Source organism: Ammospiza caudacuta, chromosome 29, assembly GCF_027887145.1.
Source record: "Ammospiza caudacuta isolate bAmmCau1 chromosome 29, bAmmCau1.pri, whole genome shotgun sequence".
NCBI lineage: Eukaryota > Metazoa > Chordata > Aves > Passeriformes > Passerellidae > Ammospiza > Ammospiza caudacuta.
Window position 1 is genome coordinate 2,837,605 of NC_080621.1, and position 13,518 is coordinate 2,851,122.

Sequence of the window (13,518 nt, forward strand, 5' to 3'; positions counted from 1 at the left end):
GGAATTGAAAAGACTATGCCCTGTTTGTTGGACTTAATGCCTCTCCATCCTATTCTGGGAATCAAACACAAGTGTTTCATCAATACACCCTGCAAGTGCTCTTGCTGAGTGAAGCCACATTGCTGTGTCAATAAAGCAGCCAGGACTCAGTTTCTTCATGCAGGGAAAGCCAATTCTTTAGTCAAATAACTCATTTTTATACTGTTTTCACAGACCTCGTGTTCAACTCCAACTGGCTGGTAGTTTCCTTGCCACACAATTTATTGCTTAGAAGGTGTATTAGTGTGTACATGCTAAGACTCACACTTTCTAAGACTCACTCTTACTCAGGTGATTACATTTTTTTTCGTGCACGCTCATGGACAGGTTTCTTGTTTATTACAGATGCAAACAGTTTTGTCAGCACAATAGCTTGTTGTGCTAACTGCACTCAGGACTATTCCCATGGGAAGTTAGCTGGCTGCATGTAGAAGATGCAACAGGACAGTTGGGAATTTACCATAGTGTGGTAAATAGGTATGATTCATGCTGATAAAAATTGAAACAAGAATCAATATTGATACAGTAATTAATATTTAGAAATATTAAAACAGTAAAAAGTTGTAATGCCAAAGAAAAAGGGAGAGGCGGGGCTCTACCTTCCCCCCCCTCCCCGCAGATGTTCAGGAACAGGAGGAAAGCAAGAGATAATGGTTGCTAAAAACTAACAAAGAAGGGACACTCTGGTTGTGTCCCAGGAAAATGCTAATTATAAGGGATTTATTGCCTTGATGCCTAAATGCAGTAATTTTGTTAGTTTTGGCTTACATTGTATTGGCTTGGTGGGCATGTGTAACGCAAAGCTGAATTAAAGGACAAAGAGGAAGACTACAAAATCTTCCTCAGATGACCCCCAAAGACTTGTGCGACCACCAAACCGAGTGGTGGCACATGCGTGGTAAAGATGATAATGAGGACGGAGGTAGAAGTGTGCTGAATCGAAAATGGGAGGAGATGGCATTGACAGATGGCATATAAGGAAGAATCTTCACTTGGCAAGCTCGTACGTGATTTGGCAAGGGTCCCAGAGCCCTGCACTCCACACTCCGTGGTTATCTTTTGCTTATGTGCTATTATTGGAACCAAATTCTCCCTTATTTTAATCAAATATAATATAACCAATTTTTAATTTTTTTTATTTTAAATAATAAATTAAAATTGCTACTACTTTTAATATTGTTTGGGGTTTTTTTATGATGGGATAACTGAGCAAACATAGCAATAGGAAGGCCTGATTTTATAAGGCCTTTCTTTTCTAATAACCCTACCTGTGTGCAGCACATTATGACTTTCTTTCAGAAATTAATGAAGAAAACACAAATTGCCTACTGAAAGCCTTATGCCCCCTGCCAAATCAGTTCACTCCTCAAGCACAAGCCTCAGGCAAATCCCTGATGTGCCTCTCTCCCAGGAGCTCAGAGCTGCATTGCACAGCCCTTGCTGTGCGCCAGAGAGCACAAAGCAGGCTGGCCTGGTGGGCCTGCATATTTCTGCCAAACACTCTGCATGTCACACCTTTGCTCTGGCTCAGTGCAGAACTGCAGGGTTGCAGGCGCTTCCTCCCAGAGCTGCGTGAGGCGCTGGCTCCTGCAGATGGGCCCTGCCAAGCTGTCCCTGCCTCACGCTGGTCTCGCTTCCCCTGGCACAAGTGCCGGGCCTGAAGGAGGCTGCCCTGTGCTCCAGCCTGCCGAGCAGCCCGGCTCCCTGCCCTGGTGCCCAGAGTGCTGCACACACTGCTGGCCTTTGCCAGGAGTTGCAGGGCAGCCAGCAGAAGAGGAGGAATCCTCCGCCAGCCCAGCGGCCCTTGGCTGCCCTTGGCCTTTCTCTGCTCCTGGGCACACTGCAGATGGCCAATGCCTCCAGGCTGGGCTGTGCCCAGCACGGCTGCGCTTCCCCTTGGCAGCAGCCAGCTGCCACCTGGGCTCTGAGGGCAGAGGATTCGCCTGCTCCCAGGAAGAGGCACCCAGGGCCCGGCTGCTGCCTCTTGCAGCTCCAAGGGCCTCTTTCCACCCTGTCTCGGCCGCGGCTCAGCTGGGGCTCCAGCCCGGGCAAGGCCGGGCCCGCTCTCACCTCACAGGTGCTGACAGCTCTGCACCACAGGAGACCTTCCCGAGCACCCTCTCTGATCTTTCTGCTTTCTCACTTGATCAAGGCTTTCCTCCAGCCAAAGAGATTATTGCATTTAGGGATCCAAGTCCAAGTGGCAGGAGCTCCAATGCTCTCCAGTCACAGCTGAAGGCCTGCATCTGCATAAGATGTTTGGGCTGCCCCATTCTTCCTTTGCTTTTGCCTGCAAATGCCATTGTCCTTTCTGCCTCAAATAGAAGTACCAAAGATGGCCAAAAACTGACCAGTGGGCCATATTCCAAAGGCAGTCTGGTCTGGAGAGGATGACTGAAGAAGATCCTTCCCCACTTTGACACCATACCAAAGACACCATTTCACTTTCCTCCTTTAAGAAACAACAGACAATTCAGATGGAATTCTGGAGTTCATTCGCAGAGTGAGAAGGAAGGGGATCTTCAAGGTGAGTTGTGGTTTCAGAAACTTTATTGATTTTCAATCCTATTCTGCAGTCCTATTAGACAATCCTACTCTAACCCTAACCCTTACCTTAACCCTAATCCTTATCCTTATCCTTATCCTTATCCTTATCCTTATCCTTATCCTTATCCTTATCCTTATCCTTATCCTTATCCTTATCTATATGTTTATCCATATGTTTATCCTTATGTTTATCCTTATGCCTATGCTTATCCTTATCCTTATGCCTATGCTTATCCTTATCCTTATCCTTATCCATATGTTTATCCTTATGTTTATCCTTATGCCTATGCTTATCCTTATCCTTATGCTTATCCTTATCCTTATGCTTATCCTTATCCTTATGCTTATCCTTATCCTTATCCTTATCCTTATCCTTATCCTTATCCTTATTCTTATCCTAATCCTTAATCTAATCCTAATCCTAGTCCTAACCTACAATCCTACTCTAAACCTGTTAAGGAATAAATAAATGGTCCTGATGTGATTGTCACATTTTTGTCTCCTTCCTCTTCACTGCAACAATCAGTGGCACCAGGCTGGACGCAGGCTCAGCATATCTTACAAATGGATGCTGCCCAAAGGGAAAAAAACCAAATCAACAAAATACAATGAACCATGACTTTCCGAGCTCAGTGCTTCACAGGATTGCTCCTGCCCCTAGAAGGATGCAGGAAGAGGAACAATGGGACCGTCTACACCTCCATCTTGATGTGCAGGATTTTGCCATCACAGGCAAACCTGGCCCAGAATCTCACTCACCCATTTATACAGGTGTCTTCATCTTGCTGAGATTTTAGCCCTGCCAGTGCTCTAGAAATGGTGCTTTCTGTCCTTGGAGTTTCTTCTTTTCAGGAAACTCCAAAGCCTCTCATTGGTCCCTCTCTTTGTAAGACAGGCACTGTGCTGATTTCCGCAGGGAGACAGAGCAGTGTCTACCTTTCCATGCCCTGCCCCTTGTGTGCTGGTCGGCACCTTCCTTCCCAGCAGGGCCAGCCCAGGGGCACTGGGCCCTGCAGTTCCCACTCTGCCACACAACCTGGCAGCAACCCTGGCACAGTTCCCGTCTGCTTGAGGGTGCCAGGCAGCAGATGGGGCTGGGACAAGTCCCTCCTGGCTGTCTCTGTTTGTGGCAGAAACCTCTAAGGGTGGGCTGGGGGGCACAAACCAGGGCCCCTCAGAGGCTCAGAGTGAACCCCCACAGCCCCTCCTGCCCACAGCCAAATCTCTGACTGCTCAGCTGGGACTGGCTTCCTTGGGTTCCTGCACCTCCATTTCATGTCTCTGTACCCTGCATTGCTCTACTTCAATTCTTTTGACATTAGGTAAAACTGAACACAGCACCAAATTAAAAAACTAAGAGCGTGACAGAAACAGAAAACAGAGCACCTCTCCTCTCAGGAAATGTAGAGAGAGGTGGAGTTATTCAGCTTTGTGAAGAACAGGCCCCAGGGAGACTTTATTGCCACTTTCCAAGACTTCAGAGTGGCTTTGAAGAACGTGGGGGACATCTTTTTTAACTAGGCCAATTACAATAGGATGTGGGTGAATATTTTTAAACAAAATGGGGATCAAGTCAGAGTAGGTCTAAGGAAGAACTTGTTTACTCGGAGCATGGTGCCACCCTGGCACAGGTTGCCCCAAGAGCTTGTAGGTGCCCCGTCCCTGCAACCATTTCAAGTCAGGTGGGAAAGGGCTCTGAGCTACCTGCTCTCTTTCAAGATGTCCCTGCTCATTGCAGGACACTTGCACCAGAGGACCTTTAGAGGGCCCTGCCAGCCCAGCCCAGTCTAGGATTCCTCACCATTTTCATTTGAAGAGCCCCAAGAGTGGAAGTGAGGAAGAAGAGGGCTCATCTGATGTCTTGGACTTGAGTGGAGGAGGAGCCCATCCCTCAGAGCCTGTTTCACCTGCAGCCCCTTCACATTTTACCTGCAGGAGCTCCTCGGCAGACCAGCGCTGCTCCTCATCTCTCTGCAGGCAGCAGCTCAGGAAGTCACGCAGCAAAGCTGAGAGGAGCTTGGGATGCTGCAGTTTTGGGGTCCCTACTTTGGCTATCAGGCGTCGAGCCTGGAGAAAAAAACCCATGAGGCTCCACCTGCTGCTTTCACATCTCTAAGGCTCTCCCAGATCCCTTTGTTTAGCCTCTGTTCCTCAGTGGCAGTTACTGCCCTGACAGAGACCCAGAGATGACTTTCCTTTCCCAACCAAAAATCCAAACCCTGATGCGGCCACAGCTTTTCCACCATCCCACAGATCTTGCCTTGGCAGCTGATTTCATTGACTGACCTAGTTAGTGGGAACTACATCAGCAAAAGCATGTTTACTTCTCTGAGGATTCATACCAGTTTTAGAGGCTTTATGGAAGAGGGACTGTGCTATACTAACTAATTTCAAGGGTTAGTTCATGGAAGGCATCTCTGCACTGCTTGTTGGTCCTTTAAGCACACGTGCCTTAGAACAAAACTCATCAAGCTTTTTGTGCTGTTCTTGAAAACAATGGGAATTGGAAGAAAAGAAAGAAAATCCATCAGGTAATCCCCAGGTAAGGAAATAAAGATTTACAAACTCATCTTCAACACAGCCACATTAAGATGCCTGCTGCGGTGTATTGGGATGGAAATGCTTGCTTGGGCACACAGGTGCCACCTGCAGCTCTGTCTCTCAGCAGTCTGAAAATTGCAGCTTCCCATTTTGCAGCAAAAGACAAAATTGTCATGGTCAGAAGAAGGAGAGGTGCCATCCCTATGGTCACCCTCTGCTCATTTGGCTACTCAAGTCAATGCATTAGTGGTAGGCCCATCTCAGAAAGTGCCAGGAAACAAACGGGAGGTTTTGGCAGGCTCTCCACATCACCAGGCTCTGGCTTGGTGACACAGAGAACGTGCCTTGGGCTGTGAAAAAACATGGTCACTAAATGCAGTACAGCAGCACTGCACAAGAAGCAGAAGAGACTCAGTGGCCTTTACACACTCATGCCCAGGTTGCAGGCATGTTTCCCAGTGAGAAGAAACTGCACACTGGGTTAGGTTCCCCTCTAAAGACTACAGTTTTAGAAACTTTGTTGGGTTTGGGTTTCCTTCCTTCATTTATGGAAAGATAACAGAAGTTCTAAGATGCTTGTTTCCTTTTTCTGGGGCCATCTCCACAGACAAAAGAACTGGAACCACTTATAACCCAAAGGAAAGTGTTTCCTGAGAATGGAGTTTGTTTGCATGTGGTAAGGCTTGAGTTCGACCACTGATGTATCCAAATCTACAGCAGATGCTGATGTGTTGCAGGGACATTTTTAGAGGGGACCTTGGTGGAAGTAGTTCCAGCAGATGGCAATGGGATTTTGTCCAATGGCATGCAGGGAATGGGACAGGTGAGAAAGACAGTGGGATCGGTGAGTATTTGCTGCTTACCGAGGCATGACTTTGGTCCCAGTAAGGAGGTTCTTTTTCTAACATTTCAATCCCCACAATTCCAAAAGACCATATGTCCACTTTGGGGCCATATGGTTGACCTGTCGCCACTTCAGGCGCCATCCACCAAGGAGTCCCGGCTACCAAACACGGTCTGCTCTGCTCAGAGTTCAGCTGAGTAGAGAGGCCAAAATCAGCTGAGGAGAAAGAAAAATACTGGTTTTATTTTAATTCTGTGCAATTGGGAAAGCAAGCAAAAGAATTCCCCAGTAGAGGTTTGAAAATGTGCTGTTGAATCTCCTGACAATGGCAACTTAAAAAATCCCCCGATTTTTTACACTGCCTCCAGCAGTGGCTTTTGTTCTTTGGAAACTTTAGACTTGTAGCTCCCTCCCTCTTCCTGGACACACACAGGATAACACTACTCTTGACTTCTTGTTCCTTGTCCTATCTCTGTGCACGTGGCAACTGCGCCCTCAGCTCACAGTGGGTGTCCCTGCGCTGCCACCAGCACCATTTTTGGGGAGCTGGCTGTCACTCCAAGCAGCCCCACACCCACATCCCTGGAACGCTGCACCTGACCAAGAATCTACTGACTCAGCTTGACAGAGCCATCGGTTCTGAGAAGGATGTTGTCACTCTTAACATCTCGATGGATCACATTGTTTGAATGAAGAAAATCCAGTCCTTGCAGGCACTGAGAGAGGAAAGAGAAAGAGGAGGGCAAAAATGAGTGATGTGATTTCATCACACGAGAAAGAAACAAAGAATCTAAAAGATTCCCGCTCCAGGGGAATGGGGAGTAATGGCAGAACACAGTGCCATTGAGAGGAAGAGCTTGCTGCTCCAACACTTGCCGAGCAGGACCTTTCTGAGGAAAGGCATGTCAGCTTTGGAAAGAGCAACAGCACCTGCTCTTTTAGACTTTCCCCTGCAAACCAGCCAGGATGACTCCTGCTGCAGTGGATGTGCTCAGAAGCAAAGAGCATTTTGGCTGCACTTCTATCCTTCTTAGCTAAGGACTGAGAGAATCGAGTCTAACTTTTTTCTTTGCTGTTTGTTTCAAATCCTGCCACCAGCACCTTTGCTTTAACAGGCAAGGAATGCAGTGAGGACAGAAAAAAGTTTAGCAAGGCAAGATGGGGAACAGCAAATACAAGAGGCGGAGCGAGAGTACAACAGTAGGAGATAAGAGTACTGGCACTGAGTACAGTGAGTGCAGGGCCACTGGCAGGCCTTTCACTTGAGATGCTTTTACTTGCCCATAGCATACCAGCCACACAGAAACAAAGCTTGGCACATGAAATCACTCCTGTTCTGAGCCCCTGTTCCCAGACAATCCTGCCCAAGGCCTCAGAAGCACAGATGGGATTGCTGACCTCCCGACTGATGGCTGCAATGTGGTCTTCAGACAGGAAGGTCTTGCGGATGACATCACTCAGGGTGCCTCCATCCATGTACTCCATTACCAGCCAGAGTTCCTCACCCAGAAGGTAGCTGAAAGAAGGAAACAAGGCCGGGGAGATAAACATGCATGACTACCTTGATGTTTTGCTTCCGAGTTTCTTGTTTCCAGGTGCCTTTGTGACTAGGACAGAATCAAAGGAATAGACAATCTGCAGTCTGTGCAGTCTGGAGGAGAAAGGCACAGCAGTGAAAAAGGAGATGTCTTAGAGATGTCTTAGATGGCCAGCAGGTGAAAAATGCAGTTTAGTAACAGCCCAGGTAAAAACCTGTCAGGCATGGTGTTTCTGGAAATAAGCACCAAGTCTTCCTGGCATGCCCAGCAATGACAAAGAGGGGCAACGATCTAAGAGAAGTCCACTTTAGGATGGTTCATCAGCATTTAAGAAACTTTAAAAAATCAATCCCGAAAAAATGTGGAGGCAATGTACTCTGAGGGTGTTGACTTAGTAAGATACAGCTGACCCAGGTTTCAGTAATTTTGGAATAATTTTCAAACGACAAGTGGCAGGGAAAACTCATGCAGACAAGATGCACTCTCCTCACATCCATTGGAGATGAGTAAAGAAATATGAATAAATAAAAATTAACAGGTCTACTTTCTGCCACTGACCAAAGTGGATTTTTAACCTCTCATGTTTGCTGTATGTAAATGCCCCTTGATGGGATAAGACCATGACCTCTCACCTGTCTAAATAATTCACAACACTGGGACTCCTACACTTCTTCATGATCATGATTTCATTAACAGTTAGTTCCTTCGTTCTCAGTCCTTGAAGATGTATTTTCTTTATGGCCACCTAAAATGACATTAAAAATCAGTAACTCGAGAAGTTGGTGGCACGAGACGACAACGCACATGGAGCAAGTGATTTTGCAATGACACAGCTGAGCTGTGCCAAACTGCCTTGTGATTAGGCACTGCAGTAATTAGGAACTGACATTCCAACAGCCCATTTCTCTGCTCCCTTGGGGGACAGTTACAGGACATGTGGGGCCACTGACGTTTTGCCTTGTCCACTTGGTAACAGTGGTGTCTCAGCTATCACCCACAAACCTCTGACCACACTCTCTGCTGCTTTGTTTGGGATTCAGAAGAAGTAATCCATGCCTTAATACTCTGTGCATACATCTTGGGCTATGGGCATGGCTTAGGGCTTTTAGGGACACCTTGCAGATCTCTCCCTACGTGCAGTTCCCAAGTGAAGCACTGCAGGTGGCTAAGGAACTACCAGTAGCTTTCAGATGGATTTGCTGGCAGCCAGAAATAAGAATTCAGGACTCTGAAGCTGTAGCCCCAAAGAGCAGTGAGGTGCTCTAAGGCACCACCTTTGTTTTAGCAATGGAGAGTGAGTGAGCACGTCCTTCTGTGAAAGGAACCGCTGCCTCCGTGCCTTCCTTCTGGCAGCTGAGGAGGACAAAGTCCCAAATGTATTGTGCAGGCTGGCACCAGTCTGTGCTTCTTGTGCCTTTTCAGCACAGCTCTGCCCAGAGCTCCAACCACAGCTCACACCAGAGGGGAAAGCCCTCATGTGCAGCAGAGTCTGTGGGGCTTGTTGACATTTACCTCTCCTCCTGTGGCATTGTTGAGTGCTCTGACCACTTGTCCAAAACCCCTAGAAACAAAACAGAAGCAGAGAAAGGAGAAGCTGTTCAGCTCCTAGAGTGAAAGCCAGCCCACACAGGAGATGTCTGCTGGAAGTGTCAAAAACCTGCGGGAGGCAGGAGGGCTCTGCCGGAAGGCAGATGATGCATTTTCCTCTCCTCCAGTGCATGGGCACTGGGCCTGTTTCTGAAGCACTGGGGTTCAACTTCTAAAGGGAGTTTAGTCATTCCTCTTGGGTTTCACTTTCTAAACTGTGTGGTTCCTATCCTGACCACAGAGTATTTCCTTCTGCAAAGCAGGGGAAAGAAATGTTCTTGGGAACTGTTATCTCACACAGCTTTGATAGAGGCTAGGTTGCTCTTTCAGGCAAGCAAGTTTCTTCTTTTCTCATTAATGGGGCAGTATGATTTGGAGACATACAAAAATGCTAAGGAAATTAACACAGAGCTGTCCCACACTTGAGACACAAGGAGATCTTCCACGTCCTGTTCCTTGATGCAGGCAAGACCTTGGCAGCACGGAGATGTCTCTGACAATGCCTTCTGAGCACACTCACAAATTCTGAGCAGCACTGAGAGATGGGGTCATCTTATCCCCAGTGTGTGAACATGTTTGCAGCTGGCCTGACTTCACACTGGATAGACATTCCACCAGAAGAACACCTGGGCCATGGCTGTGCAGGAGTAACTGTGGTTGGACTCACCCGCTGCCAATGTGTTCCATTTCGGTGTATATCCTAAAGGGATTTTCCTGGTTCACCATTCTCTCTGAGGGAAACAAAATGCGGGATGGTGACTTTAAAGCAGAGATCCCAGCTTCCAGGAGATACAAAAGGCAGCCCCACTGTCTGGGGCTCTGAGCCCTTTGTGGTCAGCTGGGTAACAACAACCACAACCACAACAGCAACAGGACAGGCAGCCCTGCAGTGCAGATGGCTGGCACAGAGACTGATTTTGTACAGTCCTTTGAAGAGTTCTCTTGACAGGAAACAAAGCATGGGGAGATGTATTCCCAGGAGAGAAGGAGATCTTCCCCACCCTTTCAGCAGTTGGCCAAAGGAATTTATTTCCATTTGTAAACCAGAGCAGCTCATGCTATAACTGATCCCAAAGGGGCTTTCAGCATCAGGAGCCTGACCTGTTTATGAGCAGGCTGAGCTCAAAGATGCCCCTCTCCCAGCTAAGGAAGGCTGCAGCCTCTGCAGTCCCTCCAGCCCTCAGGGGCAGGGCAGCTAGCACATCAAGGCTGGCAAAGCCCAAGCATGAGCACTGGCAAGCAGTGGGAAGAAGCCACAGCAAGCCTGAGCCTCTTACAAGCTGTTGCCCCCATTGAGGACACGACAGGATGGGCTTTGAGATCAGCCACACCGAGGGTGTGTGTGGGCAAAAAGTGCCCTTTTTGTCCCAACAGGTGATAGCAGACACAGAATCCACTGGGCTCTGGTCTCAGCCCCACCAGGTCTTATCTGAGAGCACAGCACTGGCAGCTGTTACAGGCAAGAAGCAGATTCATTGGGTTGTGCTGCAGAATCACAAAGGACTTGATGTGTTTTCCTGGAGACTGATCTGAGCAGGGCTTGGGCCAATGGGTAGGATTCTAACAGTCATGGGAAAGAGTGGGAATTGGGTATGGAAAAGTGCCATGGATCTGAGGAATATACCATGGCTGGGCTGGAGGCTCTCTCCTGAGAAATGCCTGTAGTACAGTTTTATCTGATCATGCCACTTGGATGCGTCTCTTGGACTCATCTTGATAAGCATAAAACTAGAAGATTAAATAAAGGTTGCTACAAAAGTATCGCTTTTTTCTTTGGGGGCACATGGAAAACATCTCTTGCTCTCTATTTGTCCTGTAACCTGTTGTCCTTCCAAAACAGTTCTTATTGACAAAAAGATAGCATTCTTGTCAAAATAAACTGCAGATGTAGTAGTGGTAACAGTAGCAGTCATAAAAATGCCATCAGTAAGACATGGGGCAGAAGGGTGCTTTCAGGATGGAGAAAAACCAACTCCACTAAAAAAGCCCCACAAACCATAAACCGAAAAAACCCAAAACACAAAAAAAACCCGCCACAGAAAAAAAAAAAAAAGGCCTCCACAAAAAATAAACAACACAAAAACATGGCCCCACTCCCAAAAAAAAAGTCCCCAACCAAAAAGACAAAACTCCAAAACCAGTCCATTTCTGTGAAGTTTTTTGCTCTGATTACTGGTTCGAAGTCAGGAGTCTAAGGAGAATTTAGGAAAGTAAAAATTCTGTTCAGTTTGGCACTAGCACACGAGACTTGTCTAGATCATTTGCAAGGTCACAGCCTTCTGTTGATCCCAGAACATCCCCTGCTTCAACCTTTAGCACAGAGAGAAGCTCAGGCAAACCCAAGCTAGTCCAAGGTGCCCTCAGAGGCAGCAGGAACACCCAGAGCTCTCTCTCGCTGCCTCGGAGCACAGCACTTCCTCTGGGGAGTCCTAAATGGCCCTGTGACACCAAACTCAGGAGGAGCATTTGGTACAGCTCTGCTGACACCTGCCCACAACACACTGTCCCTCAGACAAGAAACACCCCAGACGTACCCAGCATCTCCAGGTGCTTCTTCTCAGTCTCCTCTTTCAGGGAGATGAAGTAACTGCCCGAGCTTGAGCTCCGAGCTTCGACAGAAAGGCTTCCTTGGGATGATGCTGCTGCGGCAGCAGGATCAGAGCCCATGATGTGCTGGACCTGGAGCACTTCTGGTGGGCACTGTTCCTGTGCCTCACTCCAAACTTGGGGCCCTTCATTGCCAGACATTGGCTGGAATTCTTTGCAGGCTGCCCGGTGAGATGTCAACACTCGCACCTCAAGTCAAACAGAACAAAGCAGTCAGACACTACAGCTTGTCCCTGTCAGCCAGGAGTCGTTGACTGTGAGGAAAGGCAAAGAAGAGATTGACAAGGGATACAGACAGCTTGTTTCAGTCCTCCATCTGGGTCACCACGTTCCACTGTACAAACACTTGAAGGAATAAGGACAGCAGGAATAGGCCAGAAGAACAGAGCAGCAGTGGAGATTGAGCACACCAGGAAATGTCCTTCAGAGTGACTGTGATACACACTAGAGCAGGATCGCACTCAGAGGCATGGCCCCACTCCCTGCTGCTCTGAGTGGAAAGGCAAGAAGGGCAGAAACCACCAGTTTGGTGACTGCAGTGACTGCATCCCACTTTCACTCATTCTAGAGCCTGAGGGAGGCGATTAAGTTTCTCTCTGACAATTTTCATTTCTTCCTCCAGCCTCTTCTCCCTTGCCCTGTTGCTAGCCTCAGAGTCCTGCAGCTCTGCCTGCACATGTCCTTTGATAGACTGTAAAGGAGAAGGGAAAGGACACTTCATGAGTGGAGTGGCTGCCACTCTTTCACTCACCTGGTTTTGTTGATGGCTCCTGTGCTGATGGAGATTCTCCTCTTGAATTCTTCCCATGTCTTCCCTGTTCTTTCTCTTCACATCCATGATGGCACTCTGAGCTTCGGGCAGCTCTGCTTGTGGCTCTGCCTTGATCTTCTGTGCACACAAATGCAGAGCAAGTGACTGGGAGCTGCCATCAAGCTCAGCTTTTTCCTCTTGCAGCCTCAAAATCACATTTATTCAGCCACTTCTTTCTGCTTCCCTCCCCACATCTGCTTCCATTGCAAACCTCCTGTCCCAGGGCTGATCTCTGCAAATTCCAAGGCCCTGTGCTTTCAGTGCCTGTGGGACTTCCTGGCCTCCCCAGTCCCAAGAGCTCTGGTTTATGCCCCTCTTCCTGCCCTTCCCTCTGTCTCCTGGCCAGTCAGGCTCACCTGGCCATTCTCCTGTGGCTCTTCCACCTGCTGCCTGATCTGCTCTTCCTGCTCTCGGGCTGGGAACAGCTCTCCCTGAGTCTGGCATGGCATCTCTGATGAAGCACTCTGCTCCTGCTCTTTCTCTAGAAGCACCTGCACAGAAAGCAAGAGAAGATGGGTTTCAACTTCCCACATGACCTTTGTGGGTCAAGACTCAAAGACTGCTGGGCTCACACGTTCCAAAAGCACTGTGCTGCTGCTCTGCTGGGTCATTCTCTGCCCGAGAGGAGGCACAGATTCCAAAGTGACCCTGGCCTTATAATCAGGGGCCATCTGGGATTGAAGCTTAAACAGCCTCTCAGGCAGCTGACAGGGAAGGTGTGGCATTTCTCAAGGGTCTGGTGAGGGCCTCCCTCTGCTTCTGCCATGTCCTGTTTGTCTTTCTGTAGTGACTGACACCCCACCATGTCCCACAGCTCCATCCTGGCTCTGCAGGTGGCATCCTGGGTGAGCTCAGCCCTTGTGAGAGACACTCCTGGAGTTCATGTTCTCTTCAGGCCTGCACCAGCATTTCTGCCTTTCTGACATCCACTCTCTTGCTAGAAAACCTGGTCATTCAGGAGATGAGGATGCATGCAAAGATCTCTGATGGAGGTCACAGAGCCT

The 13,518-nt window shown here is 48.3% G+C and overlaps 1 protein-coding gene across 1 annotated transcript; it reads right to left on the bottom strand.

Moving 5' to 3' along the window:
- Nucleotides 1–3,073: 3,073 nt before the first annotated feature.
- On the bottom strand, nucleotides 3,074–11,763 carry LOC131569178 (serine/threonine-protein kinase PAK 3-like). The gene is made up of 9 exons (XM_058821394.1): nucleotides 11,631–11,763; nucleotides 9,764–9,827; nucleotides 9,022–9,070; nucleotides 8,142–8,254; nucleotides 7,370–7,487; nucleotides 6,588–6,687; nucleotides 5,991–6,187; nucleotides 4,516–4,653; nucleotides 3,074–3,157 (listed from the first exon to the last, which is right to left on the bottom strand). Exons 1-9 carry the CDS (start codon nucleotides 11,761–11,763, stop codon nucleotides 3,074–3,076), a joined length of 996 nt encoding a protein of 331 aa, XP_058677377.1.
- Nucleotides 11,764–13,518: the final 1,755 nt, after the last annotated feature.

Coding starts and splice junctions, on each gene's coding strand:
- LOC131569178 (XM_058821394.1), bottom strand. CDS start 11,763: ATGGGCTCTGATCCTGCTGCCGCAGCAGCATCATCCCAAGGAAGCCTT. Junction 4,654..5,990: donor GGGACCAAAGTCATGCCTCG/GTAAGCAGCAAA, acceptor TTTTTTCTCCAG/GCTCGACGCCTGATAGCCAA. Junction 3,158..4,515: donor CTGCCGAGGAGCTCCTGCAG/GTAAAATGTGAA, acceptor CCCTTTGGGCAG/CATCCATTTGTAAGATATGC.